This window comes from Capra hircus, chromosome 8, assembly GCF_001704415.2.
Source record: "Capra hircus breed San Clemente chromosome 8, ASM170441v1, whole genome shotgun sequence".
NCBI lineage: Eukaryota > Metazoa > Chordata > Mammalia > Artiodactyla > Bovidae > Capra > Capra hircus.
In genome coordinates this window covers 80,630,469-80,651,948 of record NC_030815.1, presented here as the reverse complement: position 1 = coordinate 80,651,948, position 21,480 = coordinate 80,630,469, and the positions used below count along the sequence as shown (strand labels likewise).

The 21,480-nt window shown below is 47.8% G+C and overlaps 1 protein-coding gene across 6 annotated transcripts in view; it reads right to left on the bottom strand.

The window, feature by feature from the left end:
- Nucleotides 1-21,480, bottom strand: part of DAPK1 (death associated protein kinase 1) — a 206,536-nt gene that overhangs the window by 20,901 nt on the left and 164,155 nt on the right. For all 6 annotated transcript variants that reach the window (XM_018052462.1, XM_018052461.1, XM_018052465.1 and 3 more), the window contains 2 exons: nucleotides 19,193-19,291; nucleotides 12,496-12,573 (listed from right to left, as the gene is read on the bottom strand). In XM_018052462.1, the coding sequence (XP_017907951.1) occupies nucleotides 12,496-12,573; nucleotides 19,193-19,291 (177 nt within the window). The remainder of the gene's footprint in view (nucleotides 1-12,495; nucleotides 12,574-19,192; nucleotides 19,292-21,480) is intronic.

Below are 21,480 nucleotides of genomic sequence, written 5' to 3'. Positions count from 1 at the left end.
GTAATCATGTGATACTCTTCCCCTCTAAAACAGAGGCCAACCTGAGGGCAGGACAGTATCCCCAGCACCTGGCTCACCTAGGATGGCCAATAAAGGGGTGCTACATAAATGAGGTACTCAGGGTGACCGATGCAGGAGTGCTTCAGAGCTAAGGGTCTGCCTTTTCCTTTCAGTGAGGTCTCAGGCCTGGCTAGGCCCCTGCTTCCAGACCTAAATCCTAGGAGGTGCTGATTTAGAGCTCATTTCCTCCTCCTGAGCCACTGCTACAGTTTCCACCACCAACACAGGATGGGAGCCCTAGGGCAGGCTCATGCCCTGGTAGCAAGCTCACAACTCTCCCGCGTTCCTTCCTCCGCTTCCTCCTGGTAAACTCCGACCCATCTTTCTCGACAAGGGGAACACCGCCCAGGAGCTGGCATTTTGAAAATGGATGCTGGCAGTTTTAGTTCCCAGTGCTGGGGGATGCTGCTGGCGGGCAGTGGGTAGGTGGGTGCTGGGCTCTTGATATGTACACACAATGTTGTGAATGGGATGAATTCTCCTGAGTCTGCTTGACTTCTGAGTGTCTGCTGAGCATTTATATAAGAGAAAGACCTTGTCTGTGATCACCTGAACTTAGGACTTAACTGCATTTTAATATGACCCAGAGGGTTCTGAGAGGGTATGGTTTAATACATACTGACTTCCCCAGCAGTGCAACAATTGTATATGTTGGGGGAATTATACACACATCCTTTCCCACTTAATCTTTCAGAAGCTCTGATCCCCACTTCTAAAACGTCAGCCTGTTGCTGCTGTTTTGAGTTGCTGTCCCTCCAACATCCCTGGCATCTGTAGGTGTTACATTCGGTGATTCTGTGGATGGGTCCAAGCGTCTGTCAAGTTAACAACGTCTCCTCATCGCCTATGCTCTGCAATTACGTACTGAAACACCTTCTATTATACCACATATATACTACTTTGATGTCTTTGTTATATTACAGTTAGGGCATTCTGTTATCTTTTAAAATTAACCTCCGTAGGTACACTGTTACCTTCGAGTTTTATTTCAGGAGAGTAATGACGGCATCACAAAATGTACATTATAAAGTAGGGGTCCCCACCCTGCTACCAGTCCTTGGTCTGTTAGGACCCAGGAAGCACAGCAAGAGGTGAGCAGCAAAGCTTCATCCACCGCTCCCCAGGGTTCGAATTACTGCCTGAACCACTCCCCTATCCAAAAGGCTGGGGACAACTGTTAGAAAGTATTGGTTCTCCTAGGGGTTGGAAACCACAGTTTGGACAGTGATCTGTAGAACATGAGGTTGTCCTTGTTGGGTTTCTTCTTTTAACCTCAAATCTCAGCAGGTACCGAGACAAAACGCAGCACTGGGTGGAAAGGGCTGGAGTATCTTGCCAGCATTTCCCCTGAATTATGACCCAAGTCAGCACAGGAGTTGAAAAGCTCTATTCTGAGGCAGTTACTCATTGGGGTGCTGCTGATCAGGCAAGAAGAAATGGGGCAGGGGCTTCTCCCTGATGCCATTCACTGTGGCAGATGAGCCCATGAAGACAATCTACCACCTCCCATTATAATTTAATCTTCAAACTAGCCCTTCTACCTTCAAGTTGTGGGTGCTGCATGCTAAGTTACTTCAGTTGTGTTGACTCTTTGCGACCCCATGAACTGTAGCCCCCAGGCTCCTCTGTCCATGGGATTCTCCAGGCAAGAATACTGGAGTGGGTTGCCGTGCCCTCCTCCAGGGGATCTTCCCAACCCAGGGATCGAACCCACGTGTCTTATGTCTCTGGCGCTGGCAGGGGGTGCTTTAACACTAGTGCCACCCACTGCACAGTGAGTGTCTGAATTGGGAGCGGCCTCCTCCTTTAGGAGTATCTCATGAATAAATAAAGAAGTTCTCCACCTAGTCCATGACACATGGCTAACTAACACGGACAGATTCTTTGCCTGAAGCCAGGATGTGCTTCTCCTGAGATGGGGCAAAGGCAGAAAACCTGCTCCTGGCTTTAGTCCCATCACTGAATCTGGGGGCATTACCCACAGCATTGCTCTATTCTGTCTGTTCCGTGTCCTCTGATCCTGACACTCTGAGGCTGGGCCAACACATCTGTCCTGTGTGAAGGAGTGAGGGCACCTCTGTTCTCTCACACGAGTCCCGCAGGTCTGGGCCCAAGCCCGAGCAGACTGCGGTAACCCTCGGACACAGGTGTTACCCCGTTGCTTCCAGCAGCTGCTCTGAACCAATGTGGGTTTGTCCCACGCCACTGAGAGAGGGTGTGTCTTGGCCTTGCTCAGTGCTGCCTGGGCTGAGCGCCCTCTGCTCCTTCCAGTTCCACTTAGGGCAGTGGTGGCCTAGCAGTGGCTGGTGGCTGTCTGCCTGCTCCCAAGTCAGCCCCAGAAATGGAGGAAAGAGGGAAGACGGGCTGGTGACGGTGGGCTGTGTCGGCCTGGTTAGTCCAGGATGAACAAGAATCCTGCAAGGTCAAGTTTAGAGGAAATCCCTCACCCTTGATATCTGAGCAAACTCTTCATGCCCAACCTTGATATCTGAGCACCTGCTCTGCCTTCAGCAATAATCCTGATGAGTATTATAATCTTTAAAACTTCCTATGTTTGCTGCGTTAACATCCCCACAGAGGATGTCAGCGCCAGCCCAGGTACACCAATGTGTAAGTGGGCTCAGACACAGGTTCCCCTTCCGACCCTCCCACTGTGACCCCTGACATTCACATGCCCCAGTGACACGCCCTGCACCTTTCCTTGTGTACCCACCCTGACCCCAGTAAAGCACTTGCCCCAGGGGCTCTTTGCTTCCCCCTGCTTAACTGAGTCTGCGCTCCGTGACCCAACCCTAATCCCTGTCTCTCTGGGACCAGTGATATAAACTGCATTTCCCCCGAGCCTCCCTTCCATCTCCTCTTGCGGCCTCAGCTGGCTGACCATCTCATGAAAGAATCCAAGGCGTGGGTTTCTAGCAAGACACCCCTTAGCCTCTGCGTTTTGTCTTAGTGATTTTCCATCCATGAACCCCACCCAATTCCTTGGTTATAAATCCACGCTTGTCCTAGTTGAATTTGGGGTTGAGGTGATCTCTTTCCTCTGCTCCGCACCCACTGCAGTACCCCCAAATAGTCCATCCTACTGTCTTCAACAAGGGTCCTGAACTATTCTTTCATGAACACCCCCAGGAGTTGCGACAGATGCATTTCCGTCTGCAGCTGTAACTTCCAGGTTTGTCTCTTCCAGCTTACACTGTGCTTTCACTCACATTCCTCGTTAAACCTCAACCTTTGTGGTTAATGTGGTCATTCTCCCTTTCAGATGTGGAAACCAAGGCTCAGAGGGGTCAAGGCCCTTTCTTGACCAAGGTGAAGACAGAACTAGGTTTCCCTTCTACCACTGCTGTCACTGAAAGGGAGGTGATGGGTTTCTAGAAGGGGAGTGGGGAGCGGGGAGGAGTAAACAATGATTTACAAAGTTGAGAACAGAAACTCAAAGCTGGGTTGTGCTTCAGTTATTAGTCCTAGGACTATGAATATCCAGCAAGGGCCATTTCCAGTTCGTTATACTAAGAAAACACGTCCCAGTTAGTGCAGAGTCCTGATTTAAAGTAAGGCTTATAAGTCATTGCTATGAAAAGGGTCAGTAGGATGAGAGTGCACCCCGCCTCCCCACTCTGGATTTGCACAGACAAAGGGTACACTCGGGCACCTCATTTTTCCTAAGCAAATGAGCTGGACTGCTGGCCTGTGTTAACAGGCTCCATGTCCTTGGGGAGCTCCAGGGGAGCGTCTTTATTTAAAGAAATACAGATTTCAATCAGAAATACAGGTTGAACCTTCTTCTGCAGGGACTGCGTTCATGTCAGAATCCATCACTAGCTCTCATGCTGTTTCCCAAATGTAGCAATCCTCAAGAAATCTTGTTTTGTCCAAGAAAATACTGCTTCATGGGACTGACAGCTCAGGTTTTATAGTGTCCTCGATTCTGGGATGATCATACAAACACATACACATTCTCACCTTTCAAGTGGAGATGAATGGCAGGCAGGTGAGAAAAATATTTCGATGGCCAAAGAAAGGGGTCTAGGGGTTGCAAGCCATCCCACATCCCTGCTCTCTGCCCAGGGCCTTCACACATCTCCCTGCCCTCCCTTTCCCTGCAGTCAGGACCTGCTGGCCTGGACTGGGAGGGACTCTCACCCTTTACTTTGCTCTTGGGAAGATGGGCTGGGAAACTGCTTAAAGGCAAGGACAAGCAGAATATACTCGAGTCTTCAGTCCAAGGAAATCTAACCTTGTCCTCAAGGAGGGCCCCTCCCCACTGGTGTTCACTAAGAACCGTGAAGAATCTGAACACAGAATTTGAGACAGCCCTCTGGGACAGAGGTGTGGTACTGGAGAAGACTCTTGAGAGTCCCTTGGACAGCAACCAGTCAGCCCTAAAGGAAATCAATCCTGAATATTCATTGGAAGGACCGATACTGAAGCTTCAGTATTTTGGCCACCTGATGTGAAGAGCCAACTCATTAGAAAAGACCCTGATATTGGGAAAGATTGAAAGCAGGAGGAGAAGGGGGTGACAGAGGATGAGATGGTTGGATGGCACCATCGACTCAATGGATATGAGTTTGAGGAAACTCCAGGAGACAGTGAAGGATAGGGAAGCCTGGTGTGCTGCAGTCCATGGGGTCACAAAGAGTCGCAAAGACACTGAGTGACTGAACAACTCTGCAACAAGTTTCTGACATCTTTCTCCTCCTGGTGGGTGGTGCACTTCCACTTTTCACCATTAGATGTCGCAGCAGGGACGAGTGGCGTGCTCAGATCAGCGTCTGTCCCCTAGAAGGCAGCTTCCAGCAGCTTTAGCGTGTATGCTCTCCCATGCACACTCTGGTTTTGATGCATAGCGGGGGCAGAGAGAGGTACAGTGTGCTCCTGATTAGCTCGAGAAGGTGGAAGAATGCTGATTTCTTTGGAGGCAGAGTGTGGTCTATATTTAACAGAAGCTCCAAGATGCCCCAGTGCCCAGTCCGGTCAGGCCCTCACTGGCTGGGCCAGGGCAGAGTGAGCAGGGACACTGCCCAGAGGAGAGGAGGGTCAGGACTTCTGGGTTCCCTAAGTCCTAACTCTTGCCTCAAAATATTCTCGCGTGTCCCGATCCCCTCGACCCCACAGGCTGGTGGATGTGGCTGGGATGTGGCAAGCCCTCGGGTACAGGCTGGGAAGATGGCAGGGGAAGCAGCAGGGACCTTGAGGAACCAGAACCCTAAACCGGAACTCAGGCTTCCAGGTGTTCACAAAGGTGCATTTGTGTAATGGGAGGCCAGAATTTCCCCGTTAGCTTTAACCACATACTTCAAATATTTACACAGGATAGCGAGCTCTCATTTGTATTCCTGCCCCAAGTTCACAAAGTAACTGAGCCTGAACAGTACCAGCCCAAGCAGCCGTCCCATCTCGCCCGGCTGCCAAGACCACCTTCTATCTGGTTTCTGGGTATGAGCAGTCAGAGGGAAATCCCAAGGCAGGAGGAGAAGGGGTTGACAGAGGACGAGATGGTTGGATGGCATCACCAACTCAATGGATTTGAGTTTGAGCAAACTCTGGGAGATGGTGAAGGACAGGGAAGCCTGGCGTGCTGCAGTCCATGGGGCTGCAAAGAATCGGACACGACTGAGCGACTGAACAACAACTTACTTAACACACTTGGGCCAGTACCCGATCGCCTTTCCAGGCCAGGCCTATCTGTCTGCTCACCTCAGGCACCGTCCTCTGCCCCAACAATCACGCTCAAACTCTGCTGCTACCCCCATAGCCCCCTCCTTTTTGATCTATTTCTAACTCTTTACTTTCTCAGGCCCGTTTCACTCACTGCTCCCTCTGTCTTCTGCCAGCTCTTCCTCTGGCTGGTTCCTGTAAAGAACCTAGTCTCTGTTGTGACTGCCATATATGGATCTAGAAACCAGCCACAGATAGGAGTAAACAGAGGGGTATAGCTCTGTTCCAATAAAACTTTATTTATAAAAGCAGGTGAGGGGCCAGTTTTGGCTCTAGGTCCTTGTTTGCCACCCCCTGGCCCATCTCACATTTTCTTGTTTGTTTATTGACTGGTCTTGCCTCTTTCCTTCACTTGGTCTCTCATAGTTCTTTCCTACGGTAGACACTGTGATTATCTTTTAGATGAGCATTATTTGGTAACTGCCTTGCTTTTTGAAGCCCTGGTGAACCCTGGTGTGAAATGAAAACATCTCCTGCCATATTAGTAAACAAGAAATGTCACAGCCATCAGTGATTTCTGGCCTCCAAATGTGAATGAGAGCTCCCGAAAGTGCAGACGCTGCCACCCCCAAGGGTGACTGCTGAGGAGCTGGGGGAATGCAGGAAGCAAGGTGAACGAGGGAACTGGGGTGGCCCCAGACAGCGGAGGTGCATTTGAAAGGAATGAACTCAGTGAGCCCAGAGGCTTGCATCTCCCCATACATAGAATGCCAAATTCCTTAATTTGATACCCAATCTTTGATATTCAAAATGCCTGCTCCCTTGTTACAAAATTGTATATAGCCTGACTTCCCCTCCTGCCTCTTTGGAGCAGTTTTCTTAGAGCTACTGAGATGCTGTCTCCCTGGCTCAGACTCCTAAACATTCCCACCAAATAAAATAGCTCTACTTTTGCATTCTGACTATATTTGTTTAGTCGACACGGGCTTCTAGTTTCCTTTCTTCCAGCACCTTCTACCCCCTGGCAATTCAGCTTTCACTTTCTCGTCGGCAAAAGTGACTAAACAGCTAGATTGATGGGAGATCAAGAGCCATCTCCCGTCTGGGAAAGACAAGATAAGAGAACTGGAGAGGTGACGTGGCTCTCTGCACGTGGCAGGATGCAATTAGACCCACAGGATGGGAGCAGCAACTCTTAATTATGCAAATGCAGTTTACTTGTGGTGAATTCTAAATTTTGGGCAAGCTCCCAACTTTGTCCTATTTTTTCAAACTATTCCTGGGCATATTTCTTCACCATCTAGTCTCAGACTTAGGAAAAGCAACTACTTTTAATATCAGTTTACAGAAAAGCTGATTCGAAGGACAATCAAACAAAATAAAAATAAGCTGACTCCTCAACCCCCTTAAAATTAGTGTTTTAAAATCAGGAAAGAATAGACCTTGATATGATAGTAAAAATGGATGCCAGTACAAAATCTAAGTGCAACCCCCCACACCGCCTGTTATAACAAGCTCCCCTTTTTCTAGGAGGAGAACTGGTTTGGCTAAGTGACCACAGAGTTCTTGAGCAGGTTTGGAGGGCTGAAGGGGGCTTTGTTTAGCAGTGGGGGTGAACACAGAGGACAGAAGAGGGTTGCAGCTCCTTATAAGAAAGTGATACCTACCATGCGTGGTTGAGATAAGGGGGCCTCTAGAGGCCCCTAAAGCAATGGTGTGCTGGGAAACCAGCTCATTGCAGGGGATGGCTGGGGAGCAGGCTGGGGTTTCGGGTAAAAGGTGAAGCCTGACCAGTGTTTGCTGATTCCTGTGGTGTAAATACCACTACCACAGCTGATTTCAGCCCCGAATGTGACGGCACAGAACACACAGCTGGGGAGAGATGTGTATGGTGGGCCCTCCCAGACATTACCATGGGCTCCCACTTGCCACCACCCCGCCATCTCCTCTTGAACTGCGTCAGAGAGGAAGGTGTGCTCTGTTCTTCCTTCCCTCACAAGCCCCAGCTCGGCTGCCCTCTCCCCTACCTGCCCGGACGCCGATGCGCTGGCTGCAGGTCTCACCTCCCACGGTCAGCCCCCTGCGTTAGGGATGCCATCTCCTCTCACTCTCCTCCAGCCCACCCTCTGCTGCCCCATGCAGCTCAACAAGATGACTTTGGTTCTGTTTTCAGAAGAGAAAGCTCCATGGCTTACCCCTAACAGATGTTTAAGAACACGTTCCTAGGCTTGACAACTGACGAGAGGTGAAAACACAGGGAGCATTTCTGTCGCTAATCTGGCCCTGAGAAACCAAATGGCAGAGCAAGGCAACTTACGGCCACCCCCCGCTGCTGTCCGGACACAGACTTCACCCAGTGACTGCGCTTAGGATGCACGTGGGGTGGGTGAGCAGAGGGTGGCACCACCCCCGGGGGTGTCAGGAAAGGTACAGAGGCAGTTTTTCGGTTTCCACAATGAATGTGGGAGGGGATGCTTGACATTAAATCCTCAGGGGTCCTAGCATCCTGCAAGGACAGGAAGTTCCACTCACCCCCAAATTCTGACAGCTCCCTGGTAAGAAACACTGCAACTTGGAACAGAAGATGATACTGAAAGGAATGGTGATAAAATGCCCCTCCGTGTAAATTTCCTTCTTCCGCTCCCCTCACCCACTGCACAGGGCTGTGGGCAGTCTCTATCTGCAGATGATCCATTGCAGGTTGCCACTGCAAACAAATCGCCTTTCTTGGCTTTCTCTGCAGGTAGAGGCTGCTCCTTAAGGCAGCCGCCCACGAGCCCTCTGCGATGCATTCTCCAGGGACACACTGGGACATCATGATCATTTTCAAGAACCAGGTTCCAGTACCGGGTGTCCCGAAATCCCAAGCAGTTATTTATTTTAGGATTTACTTTTTTTTTTTAAAAGATAGTGGATGGTTAGAAATGTTTGGCAGTCAACTCCTCCCTTTCTGGCTAACGGGAAAGCTGAGGTCTAGAGTCATCTGAAGGCATGACTAAAGCAAATGATTACGTGGATCTTGAACATGAAGTTGGGGAGACTCCGCTGAAGGGCACAGGGCTCTGCATTACCTCGAGGGAAGTGACCCATGTCTGCCACCAAGCAGGTGACCCCACCGGAGGGAAGGACCATCCTGGGCTGTTGGAGAATTGACTCTGAAGAAGTCTTGAGCCTCTGATAGAGCCCCGAAAGCATGCATTTCTGTTTTGGTCTGGGTCTCTGCTCTGTAATTAGCATGTTGCTTAACCTCGTGGAGACCGGGATTCCTGCGGGAACATCCGCAACTCAGGGATGTAAAATTACAGGGCTGCCACACACATTGAGCATCAATGGTTGCTGTTACTAAAAACGACTCTCAAATGTACCCTGCCACAGCTGCCATTGCTGACACCCCACCATCTGCTCCTGAGGGCTGGGTCACAAGAGGGGGCCACCACGGGAACCTCCATAGTTCCCCTGGACCTGGAGGGTGGTCTGCAGGATGTGAGCTAGGATGCTGACTGTGGCAAACACATGGTGCTCAGGGTGTGCAGGCACTGCTCTAAGGACGTCGTTTACACCACCCGCCTGACCCTTATCACCATCCTGTGAGTAGCACTGTACTCACCCCATTTAACAAACAGGGAAACTGAGGCCCAGCCTGTTAAGCAGATTGGTAGTTCACCCAGCATGAAGGTGTGGCAGAGTGGGGATTCCTCAGTCTGTGCTCTCAGCCTTTACCCTATATTTTGCCTCTCAAAGCAAAGACAAGAGGGGAATCTCCCAGTAGATTCTGGGCTCCAAGAGGGATGAGGTACTATAGTCACAGGCATCGTAATGACTTTCTTCATCTCCTTACAAAAATCATAGGATAATGGTAAAAGACTAAACGCTATAATATTCCTTCTCCCTCCCCTCTTGAAAAAATCTAGACATCAAAAAGCAAAAGTACAAATTAATGGAAGAAAAAAAAAAAAAAAAAAGGAAAAGCCCCAAACTGGGACTGTGCAAGAACCCATGCCACACCGAGTTCAAAATTCCAGTCTGGAGACAGCCACCCTTCCTTGAGCTGCATGCGGCTTCACTGACTATTTATATTCTTAATTATAAAAGTGGTTGAAGCACAGCAAGAAATACAAGAATCAGATAACGGGAGAAAGTGCTTCGAGCCCTACCCATGCAATCCACCCAACCTTGGCTATCTTGTAGAGTGCTCTCCTTCCTGTCTTTTTAAGTGGCATTTGTCTGTTTTTTCTGACCTGCTGGAATGGACATCTGGGCTTGTATCTAGCATAACAATGGTTTTAAATAAAAGTATCTTCCTAAGGGGTAGATGGGCACTAAAACAAAGCACAGTTCAAGGAAAAGCCTTGTCCCTTGGCCAGAAGAGGGTGTTTCCTGGGGTGACCATTAGAGCATGGAAGATCGTGGCTTGCAGCTGATTTTTGCCTTAAGATGAACAGGCTGCACCTTTCCCTGAAGCACTGCTATGTAACGAGCGTTTCTGAGTTGATGAACCGCGCTCCAAGGCAAGAAAGTACGAGGCAACAGTACTTCCAGAGTGCTACACTTGTGAGAGGGGCTGCCTGGGCACCAACTGAGTCCACAAAACACCTGTAAGGGCGACGCTGGGCTCAGAGCAGAACGATGGCACCAGTGGAGGCAGGCAGGTTAGAATCCTGCTTTGTGGAATTTGGGAAACCTAAGAATACCTGCTTCAGCATGTTTATATACCTGCTAAGGTGTTGAGCCTAATAAAATGTTTCTTCCTAATAGTGGACCATACTAGAGGTATTAACTGTAAAAATGTGTACTCACTCAAACTGTGGAAAGGCCAGATTTGCATCGGTTTCTTTCCACTATGAATGAATTTTATAATGGGGAATCAACTTAAAACAGCCCTTATTATGGGACTTCCCTTGTGGTCCACTGGCTAAGACTCCGTGCTCCCAATGCAGGGAGCCTGGGTTTGATACCTGGTCAGGGAACTGGATCCCACATGCTGCAACTAAAACCTGGTGCAGCCAAATAGATAAATATTAAAGAACAAACAAATAAGCAAAAGATACTGTTTCTATTAAAAAACAAAACAAAACAGCCTTTAAAGTGTGATAATCTGTCTATAAACATAGAATTCTATACTCAAATGCGGGGTCCCTACAATAAAATCCAGCAAAAGTCAGAGGTTGCAAACTGGTGGCTTCTGAGTCACTCTGGCCTGAAGTTGTGTTTCATTTGGCTGAATATCACTTCAAATAAAGTGAATTTTAAGATGAGGAGATTTTATGTGAAAGTTCATTGTTGATTTGCTGACAGACTCATAGGTTCCTGCACCCCTCCCCCCTCTTGTTTTGCCTGTAAACAAAAAGTTTTCCCTTGCTTTGCTAGTCCAAATTCTCCCTCAGAGTGAGGTAGTCTGTGGTGGTACAGAGTGGGAGAACATGAAGTCCAGAGTTAATTTAAGTTTTTCCTGTAAGAACTTGTGAATAAGGCGGGATCTCTTTCCAGAAATACTAGATTAAAGGGGAGATTGAATCCCAGCAGCGGCCTGGGGGATCTCAGTGTTTATCAGTTCACAGACTCCAAAGCACAAAGGTATGAAAGTCCATTATCTTCCCCAGGCCAACTCCAAGCACTGAAATCATTCCAGCCTCTGCCTGTGTCCCCTTGCCCTTCCCCTGTAACCAGGACCAGGGGACCACTATATCAATTCAAACTTTTAGTAGCTGTGAAAGTTAAGACATTGTTATCCCTCCCCCAGGCATTTTTCAATTTATATGGCAGGATCTTTGTAGGATACCCTGGGCTTCTTTGAAATAATACTTTTTCATGAACACTTAAATTAACTGATTTACAAAATTTCTATAACATTTGTCCTTTTCTTAAAAAATTATTACATGATTATTTTAGGAAGTTTGGAAAAAACAGTTATATTTAAAGAAGAGACTGTCAATTAAGAAAGCAAAACCCAAAGACACCACTGTTACATTTTCTTTCTATGTATTTTAAAAAACATAGCTGGAATTATAATGTGCACACAATTCATCTTCTGCTTTGCAGCCTAGGAACATCCTAAACATTAAATTCCTGTTACTAAAACCTCTTCAAGAACATTTAAAGGCCAAAATCCATTCCATTATATAGCTGTATGACAGTTTATCAGACATTATTGTTGATCATCCAACATTCCCAATTTTTATTGCCAATTTTTATAAACAACACTGCAACGAACATCTTCATGCATACAACTTTTTTTTTTAATGCATTTCTTTCATTTCTTTAGGATACAGTCACAGACAGAGAATCCCTAACTTAAAGGGTGTGACTGTTTTGAAGTCTCTCAGTACACACTGCTGTGATGTGGGTTGAAAAGGCATACCTGCATTTATTTATTTTTGTCATGTCTTCTTAAACCTTACAGCCATGATGTTTGATAAACTGGAGCACGTGTGATATTTTAGAGCTCGAAACATTAAGAAAGAAAGAAGCAGGGTCAGCTTTTTCATTTCCCCTCTACTTCACAGGGGGCAGGTATTATAGACAGGGTGAGAGGAGGAAAATCAGGCATGGTGACTGCAAAAAGAGGCCAGTGATTTCCAAGTTCTAACACAGAATAAGAAACCAGAGAGGTAGCCGACACGCTTATGCAAATCGATAAGCAAACCACAGCCCAGGACAGGTGCCTTTTGGTACCACCTGTGTGTCCAACAGATTGTTCATTCTCAGTGTTTATAAGGGACAAGACAGAATTTTTCACATAAAAAGCACAGAGCATTTCAGAGCACAATTTCTCACCTTTCGGAGTCTTGTGAGGAGGCCTGCTACGTGTTCATGCTGTTCCGATTTCGCAAGATCTTCTGCTGTCTTTCCATCCTGTTGGAGAGAAATAATTAGTTTTTTCCTTCACTGCAGAGAACTGTGTGTTCCACACACCAACATCCCCTTCTGAGACAGAAACAGTGTAACAGGCATCAGAAGCAAATAAGGTGGCAAAAGACCCTGTCCTGAATTATTTCCTTTTCTGTGGAATCCTGATTTCACTGATTGTCCAGGAAAGGAAGATAAGGAAAGCAGAAAAAAAACATGCATTGGTGCTTTGAGGTCCAAAGGCAAGATGTCTCAGGCCCACAGGCTTTAATCAAACCGGGCACCTCATTAGCAGGCAGATTACTCTGCATCCTGAACCTCCCTCCAATTAGGCCAACGATAAAGACTGTCATTAGCTGCCAAATTCTAGTTAGTGGAAGCTAACGTCTTAGAATCCTTCCAGGGACAAACCTCAGCACTCATATCAAGCTAGTTACGGGTAATTACTGTGCATTTCAAAGAAGAGGCTGAGTTTTACAGACAATTTGGATCTGAAGATCTTCAGTGAAACATAAAAGGTGGAAATAAGGGTCCACGGCACTTCAGTGTTTGCTTTTTAATTAGAGAATTTTCACAGAGCTGCAGTTTCATACTGAGCAAATTTGTTTCCAGGCTGTGAACATGCACGATGATGGCTAACGTTTTTCGAGCACCTCCTCACAGTCTCAGTGCGTTGAGCGTAGTAACCTCAGAGATGCTCCCGGGTGGTGGGAACGCTAGTGGTTCACCCACCACAGAGGAGGGATGGGAGACTGAGGGGCTGCTCTGCTGCACCTTAGGAATCATTACAAATTTAAAAGTAGAAAAGAGGAGAAGCAATTTCCAAAGAAATAAAAGCAATATTTCTTAAATGAGAAGCCTAAGCAGCCTTTGGCCCACCTGTCAGTGTTTACTAGGGACAGTTCAAGTACCATTCCTAAGAAAGCTGGGGGATGCCCGGATCTGATTGACAGCACACCTGCCAATCTCGCAGCTCAGGTCACAATCCCAACCATCACATCACCTCAGCCTTGGCACTGCTGACATTCTGGCCAGGACGATTCCCTGCCACGGGAGGCGGTCCCGTACACTGTGAGATGTCAAGCAGCACCCTGGCCTCCACCCCTAGACACCAGCAGATTTCCCTTGCACCAGCTGTGCCAACCCAGTGTCTCTACGCTGTGCTTAGTCGCTCAGTCATGTCTCACTCTTTGCGACCCCATGGACTGTAGCCCACCAGCCTCCTCTGTCCATGGAGATTCTCCAGGCAAAAATAATGGGAGTGGGTTGCCATGCTCTCCTCCAGTGGATCTTCCAAACCAGGGATCGAACCCAGGTCTCTCACATTGCAGGTGGATTCTTTACCATCTGAATTACAAGGGAAGCCCTTTACCATCTGACCACAAGGGATGTCCAGTGTCTCTGGACATTGCCAAATGTTTCCTGAGCATTGAAACTGCCCAAGTTGAGAAGTATGGTCGTAGGCTGTGGTTGGAGCTCTGGTGGGTGCTCCTGGGAGGCGTGCTCTACACTCATGTTGCCCACTCCCCGCCGTCAAGTCCTGCAGTGGCCCCAGTGGGCAGACAAAAGCTTCTAGTTTGCTTTGGGGTGAATGAGGTAAGTTGTCGGACACTGCATCCAAACAACGGGGTCATACCAAGCTGTCTAGGTCCTTACTGACATGATAAGCACAGGCCTTACTTCTCAAATCTCATGGCACCCTGGAATCACTGGGGTCTTTAAGAACTTCTGCTGCCAGGTTCCCACCTGCATACTCAGCTTCTACCTTTCTGAGGTATGACCTGGACATGAGGGTTCTAAGCCCTCCCAGGTGATTCTATTGTGCAGCCAATAGAATGGCTTCCAACTAAGGCAATGGTTCCAATAGGTTTTGGAATCATTGCCTTAGTTGGAAGAAATCTGAGCCTCAACTTAAAATCTGTCTTCTGGCGTGACTGACCATAGATTTCTCTCAAAGGCTTTAGACCTGCACAGCTACAGACACAGGATGTTTGTTCACTGGCAAAGTTATTCTCCACTGTCAAGTTTCGCAAATGACAGGAAAACTGCCACCAATACTTCCTTACGTTTGCCTGGTACTTTACAGTTTGCAAAAAGTATTGCTCTAAAGGACACTGTTCAGCTTCCCAAAGAATTCTGCCAGTGTTTGGAAAGAGGCTGAACTCTAGAGTGAGAAGGACCCGGGTTTAATTCAGATTCCGTCCCTCCCAGACTGTGTGGTCAGTCACTTGGCCTCCTAGAAGCTGGGTTTCTTGATCTGTGAGATGAGAAATGACACTCTACTGTATAGGTTCTTGAGCAGATTAGAGAAAAACAAATCAAGCACCATGAGCAGAAAAAGCAAGCAGCAGTAATTAACGAAAAAAGAGCTGAGAGTGTCCCCAACGTCCCCCTCCCCAGCTTTCTGTCCAAGAAGGAAAGGTGTAGGAGCTAGATCTCCTCATCCCAGTCCCATGCTAAGCAAGGTGCCAGCTCTGAAGCTGGCCCACCAGTGAACCCAGCACTCTCTGCCTTCCTTGTCATACACAATAGTCTAGGAGGCTGGCATCACTGAGAGGGTGACATTTGAGTCAACCTGAAGGAGGTGAGAGAGCAAGCCATTTGGATACCCAAGGAAGTTTTGCAAAAGGAAAACAAAAACAAATACCAACAACAAAACAGCAAGTGCAAAGGCCCTGAGGTGGCAGAAATAGCAAGGCTTGGTCCCAGTGCTCAGGAGTCAAACAGGGCTGCAGATACCGGATGCGGGTCTGAGTTCCCAGGTACAGCTGCAGCCATGGGGCTTCTGAGGGGAGCAGAGGACAGGGAGAGGGAGGGCAGCTGGCCAGGTGGGATGGAGCAGCAGCAAGAAGACCTAGAGCTGGAGGAGGGCAGCAGAGGTGGGAGGGGAAGGAGGGCAAGTAGGATTTTCTTATCTAAGGCAGGGGTGGGTGTCAAGGAAGTACCGTGTCCTGAAGAGGTAACTAGATGTGACTGCTGGCTCATAGGTGAGAAAGACATCAAAGAAAGGCAAGGAAGGAAATGCTTAGAGAACTACAAAGTCAGAGTGGGGCTTACACTCGGGGTGGGAGGTTGGGGTGCACTGTGGCTGGGACAGGCCACTGGGAGCTTTTGGGGTGGCCTCTGAAGTTCTATTTTTTTATCTCAATAGGGCTACAAAGGCCTTTGTCAAATTCACCAAGTTCTTTTGTTCCTGTCCTTTCTTAAAAAGAAAATCTGTTTTATTTTACAACAAAGAAGTTTTGAGGGCTTCCCAGGTGGCTCAGTGGTAAAGAATCTGCTCACCAAGCAGGAGACATGTGTTCGATCCCTGTGTCAGGAAGATCCCCCGGAGGAGGAAATGGCAACCCACTCCAGGATTCTTGCTGGGAAATCCCAAGGACAAAGGAGCCTGGTGGGCTCTACAGTCATGGGGTCACAAAGAGTCAGACATGACTTAGTGACTAAATAACAACACCAAAAAAGCGAGGTGACTCCCTCTGCTGAGTCACAGGGATTCGGCAACAGACTGTGACAGGTAGAGGAGAAGTGGGAAGCAAGGAAAAAGAAAACCAGATAATCTGAAGACTTCCCGGCCATCCAGGCTGAGGACAGGCTGGGAGAGGAAAGGGAGCAGCTAGGGGGCGCTGTAGGGTCGAGGGCTGTGGTGCTGACTGGGAAGAACGGTGCTTTCAGGCAGAGGAGAAAAGCCCACTGACAAAATGGGCTGGAGGGTGTTGTCTGTAACGTGGTGGCCAAATTCCATGGACAGAGGAGCCTGGTGGGCTACTGTCCATTGGGTCACAGTCAGATACGACTGAGCGACTTAGCACTTTCATTTTCACTTTCCATTCCCCATGCAGCTCCTGGGGCGGGCTGGAAATGTGGAGCTAAGACGTGCTGTGGATGAAGACTTAAATCAGAGAACTTAAATCAGACAGATTTTGAAGACTTAAATCAGAGAACCGGACATATCTCAGTAATTTAAAAATAATGATTACAAGTCAAAATGATACTATTTGGCATATTATGTATGAAATATATTACTCTATATATTACTTTTAGCATTTGACTGATACTGACTTCCTGTCTTTCGCCCATCAGATGTGGCTATTAGGAAGTTTAGAATGACACAGGCAGCCTCTGTCCTTCTATGGAGCAAGCCTAGGCCTGCATCAGGGCACCTCCATGATAACGCCCTTCCTGCGTGGAGCCAGCGTGGTTTCTACTGTGCCTGCTGGGGAGGGCCATGCACATCCAGCCCCGTCATCCCCCTGCTCCAGCCCACAGCCCTTCTTCTGGGCTCAGCCTGTCCTCCTCTTTCTCTGAGGAATGCTCCTGACCTCTGGAAGCCCCTGGGGACCCTGGCTCCCAGCTGGCTCAGGTCCCACTCTGTAGCTGCATATTCACTGTGACCCTTGCTGTGACCCTTGGTTCTGGCTCTCCCACTAGACTGGAAGCTTCTCAAGGGAGGGCCAGCTCGCCTCTCGTGGCCCCACTGGGTTCCCTGTCTGGTGTGCAGTGTGTGCGCAGTATCTGCTGAATGCACAAACAATGGAGCCCCCAGGAAGTGGACTCGCAGGACCAAGAGGAGCATCTGCAGTGAGCTGGGGTGGGCAGGGAGGGGAGGTACCCCTGAGAGCCTCCAGAGGGCGAGCCCAAGGCTGGGGGGCAGCTGCTGCGGGGAAGGCATGGGGAGACAACTGTGGCCTCGCAGAGGTCAGAGCTTTCCTGGAAGCTAAGCTGGCAAAGAGTCCATTTGCAATGCAGGAGACCTGGTTTTGATTCCTTCCTGGGTCAGGAAGATTCCCTGGAGAAGGGAACAGCAACCCACTCCAATATTCTTGCCTGGAGAATTCCATGGACAGAGGAGTGTAGCAGGCTACAGTCCATGGGGTTGCAAAGAGTCAGACACTTTAACTTCTGAGCAACTTTAACTTCACTTTCACAGAGGTCATGGAGAAGCCTGAGGACCCAGCAGAGGCCCAAGACCCTGACCCACACTGCCAGGCTGGCAGGAGCAGCTGCTGGCATCTTCACAGCCATTGTCAGCAGTTTACTTTTTATGAGGCAATATCTTTAAAAAAATATTTCTTCTCGTAAAAATGTATATAAGTGTTCTATTGTGGAGTAACTAGACTGAGTGCCTAGACATGGTTGGGGAAAGTTTGATAATGGCACATCAGGTTCATAGGTGGCTGTGGGTGGGCTTGTGATGGGCGAGCAGGTACCCTAAGAAAGTCCAGTCCCATGTAAAGCATTGGTCATCACTGGGCCTGCAGAGGAGCCCAGCTCAGGGCTCAACACTGCAGAAAACAGACCCCCTGCTTGTGGGGAGGGAATGGCATTCTCGTCACATTTGTGCCACCAGGGAGGCAATGCCCTAGGCCAGGGGTTAGCAACCATTTTCTGTAAAGGGCCTAAGAGCAGATATTTGGGGCTCTGAGGGCCTTGGGGTCTCTGCTGCAACTGCTCAAGTCTCCCCTTGAAGAGTGAAAATGGCTGCAGACAATATGTAAACAACAGGCATGGCAAGGTCCCAATAAAACTTTATTAACAGAAGTGGGCAGCAGGCTGAGTTTGGTCTGTGGTCCACAGTTTGCCATCCCCTGTATGATTCTCCAGCTTCAGATCCCTGATTTTCCCAAGGTTAGCTGCCATATTTTAAAACTCCAGTGGGTCTCCTCTAAAGAAACAGTTTGTGTTAGCAAAGCTCTTGTGAGTTTTAGGAATCTCCCACATGAGCCAGTGGAGACTCAACCCACTGCCAGGCCAGAAACAGCTCAAAAGATAATGTTTCACTGCAGCTGTAAAACAGCAACCTTATCTTATTCGCAGACACAACAATGGGTCTGGTTCCTCTCTGGTATCCTCGAAATGAGGATCAAAGGGTTTCTTCTGCAGGGAGGTACCCGGTCTGGAATGGGGAGTATCAGGAGTGAAACTAAAGAGGGGAAACTAAAGAAACCTCATTTTAAAATATGCTGTGGCTTCCCTGGTGATGCTAGTGATAAAAAAAAACAAAAACAAAAACAAAAACAAAAACAAAAACAACCATCTGCCAATGCAGGAGACATAAGAGATGTTAGGTCCCTGGGGTTGGGAAGATCCCCTGGAGAAGGGCACAGCAACCCACTCCAGTATTCTGGAGAATCCCAGAACAGAGGAGCCTGGCGGGCTACAGTCCATAGGGTAACAAAAGAGTCGGACACTACTGCACGCATGCAGACCTAAGAGCAAAGCCAGACCTTTCAAAGACGAGAGGACAGCTCTTGTCCTCCTCCGTCTCTGAAAGCCCATGGCCCCTCCAGTCCCCCACAGTGGAGGGGGCACACTTAAAAAAGATAAACACACAAGTTAATACAAAACATGAAGGCCTGTTGTATAACACAGGAAACGAAAAGGCCAGTGGGAAACAGCAGGTGTTCCCGGCAGTGTGGGTCTGGGGAAAGAAGAGGATGAGGCATTAACAAGATCTTACCCTGGGTTTGTGTGGGCAGATGTTTACATAACTGCCTGCGGAGGAGCTGGAGCTTAATAGCAGCCTGTCTGCTTTGCAGTGCAGTTGCCAAGCAATACCTTCCCTCTCGTGCCCTTGAGGCCTGAGACACTGGCAGTCATTTTCTTCTGCCAGAGGGCTACTCACCGAGGTCAGCGCCTCCACATTGGCTCCCGTCAGACACAGGTAGCGGACCACGTCCAGAATCCCGTTGTTGGCGGCAAGGTGCAGAGGCGTCCGTCCATACTGCAGGAGACAAAAAGACCCGGGAGAGACCTCACCCTTGCTGCCGAGGATGACATGTGTGGAGGGACCAGGAAGAGATAGGAGGCGAGGTCTCCTTTCTCCAGAAACTTGCCATCTCCTTGGGGAGGCAAGCCAAACAAAATGTTTTCAAGTATTTCTCAGCTAACAGAGTGACTTTAAAATAAAATTTCAAAGGCTGAAAGAGTGGGAGGCTTATCATAAAATAACTAAATTAAGTCTCCTGCTGTGCTGGAAGAAAGGAGGCATGAGTCAGGGCTGAAGGCCCCAAAGTTCCAGAAAAATTTGCACTGTGGCTCAGATTTAGATACAGCAAGGGAAGAAGGCATGGAAGGACAGAAAGTGAAGATGCTCTAATGAGGTGAAACGCCACGGCCATACCCAGCATTTTTGATTGCCTACAGCTCCCAAACCATGGGCCAAGGTATCTGGGGGCACTGCAGTGTATTCAAGGGGGTGTTGAGGAATACTTTAAATTTTTGATGGAACCAGCAGGTTCCGACACCAGGGAAACTACTAGCTTCAGGCAGTTCAGTGTCTCAAATTAGCTGGGACTGCCTTCCTTTCAGTGACATTGCGTATGCACTGCACAGGGTTGGCGGTGACTGTGATACAAAGCAGGTATCTTGTGAAGATCCACATAGAACAGGATATAGGGGTGGTGGTGTCCACTCTGAGTCCAAGGTTTAAAGAGTCAGTTGTGTACTAATGAAAGGTGTGTGCTTGTTGGACACCTTTAAAGAGTCCAAGGTTTAAATAGGGATTCTCTAGGCAAGAACACTGGAGTGAGTTGCCATTTCCTTCTCCAATGCATGAAAGTGAAAAGTGAAAGTGAATCTCTCAGTCATGTCTGACTCTCAGCGACCCTATGGACTGCAGCCCACCAGGCTCCTCCGTCCAAGGAATTTTCCAGGCAAGAGTACTGGAGTGGGGTGCCATTGCCTTCTCTGCTCTTTTTCTAGATGCTCGTAAATGGTAAGCCAGTCTCAGCAGGAAATATTAATGTAATACTTTTCTGTGACTATTTCTGAAGGTTCCCAACAAGCACACACCTACCATTAGTATACAACTGTGGTCAATTGAGAATTAAAAAAAAAATAGCTTTCTTTCAATTTATGTGAATCATTTGTTCCATCAGCTCCTGAAATATTAGGTTGTTTGGGTTGAATAACTTAATAAACAGAACTTAAGCAGCCTGGAGTGCTGCAGTCTACGGGGTCGCAAAGAGTCGGACACAACTGAGTGACTGAACAGCAACAAAGGTATTTAAACGATTTTTTTTTCATTGTCGGCTGTGCCACACAGCTTGCGGCATCTCAGCTCTTGACCAGGATTGAACCTGGCCATGGCAGTGAAAGCCCAGAATTCTAACCATTAGGTTACCAAGGAACTCCTGGAACTTAAGGTTTTTCATTTGCTCGGGGGAAACCAGAAAAAAATAAATTACTTTACACAATGGAAATTATGAACTGAGCAAGTTTGGCTATCTCTGTTTATGTGCAAATAAATGTAGGTTTTTGTTAAGAAGTCAACACATGCTCATTTAGAATATCCAAACAACATAGAAGGATACACAGTAGAAAAATGAAGTCTTTTCTTTCCGTTCCCCCAAGTTCCCCCACTCAGAGCTAGCCCCACGCAAACCTTCCAGGCTTTTCTCTATGAATTCATTAAGTGGAGAGAAATAATTTGAAAAGTGAAGACATAATCATATTCCACCTTCCATTCTGTCAACTTGCTTTATTCATCTGACAACAGACTGAATACTTTTCCACGTCTATAAGGAAATCTATTACATTCTTTCAGATATCTGAATAATATTCAATATTTAGATATATCATAACTTATTTAGTTAGCCTGCTGAGGATGGACACTTAGGGTGGTTCCATTTCTTGCTACTATAAGTAATGCTGCAGTGTGTGTGCATATTTATGTTTTGTTTACTGTTAACTCCTAGAGTCATTTAGAAAACAGATATGAAGCTTTCAAATACCCCAGAGCTAAAGTGAAAAGTAAGGAGTTGGTTTGGAAGATTTGGAGGAAGTGTTTGGATTTCTGTGTAAGAAAGATAGTCCCGGGTAACAAGATGCATAGTTTTATAGAAGGGAAAAAGGTCAAGGAAGAGACATAGGATGAATAAAAGACTAGGAGGGTTTACAGTTTGATGGCCT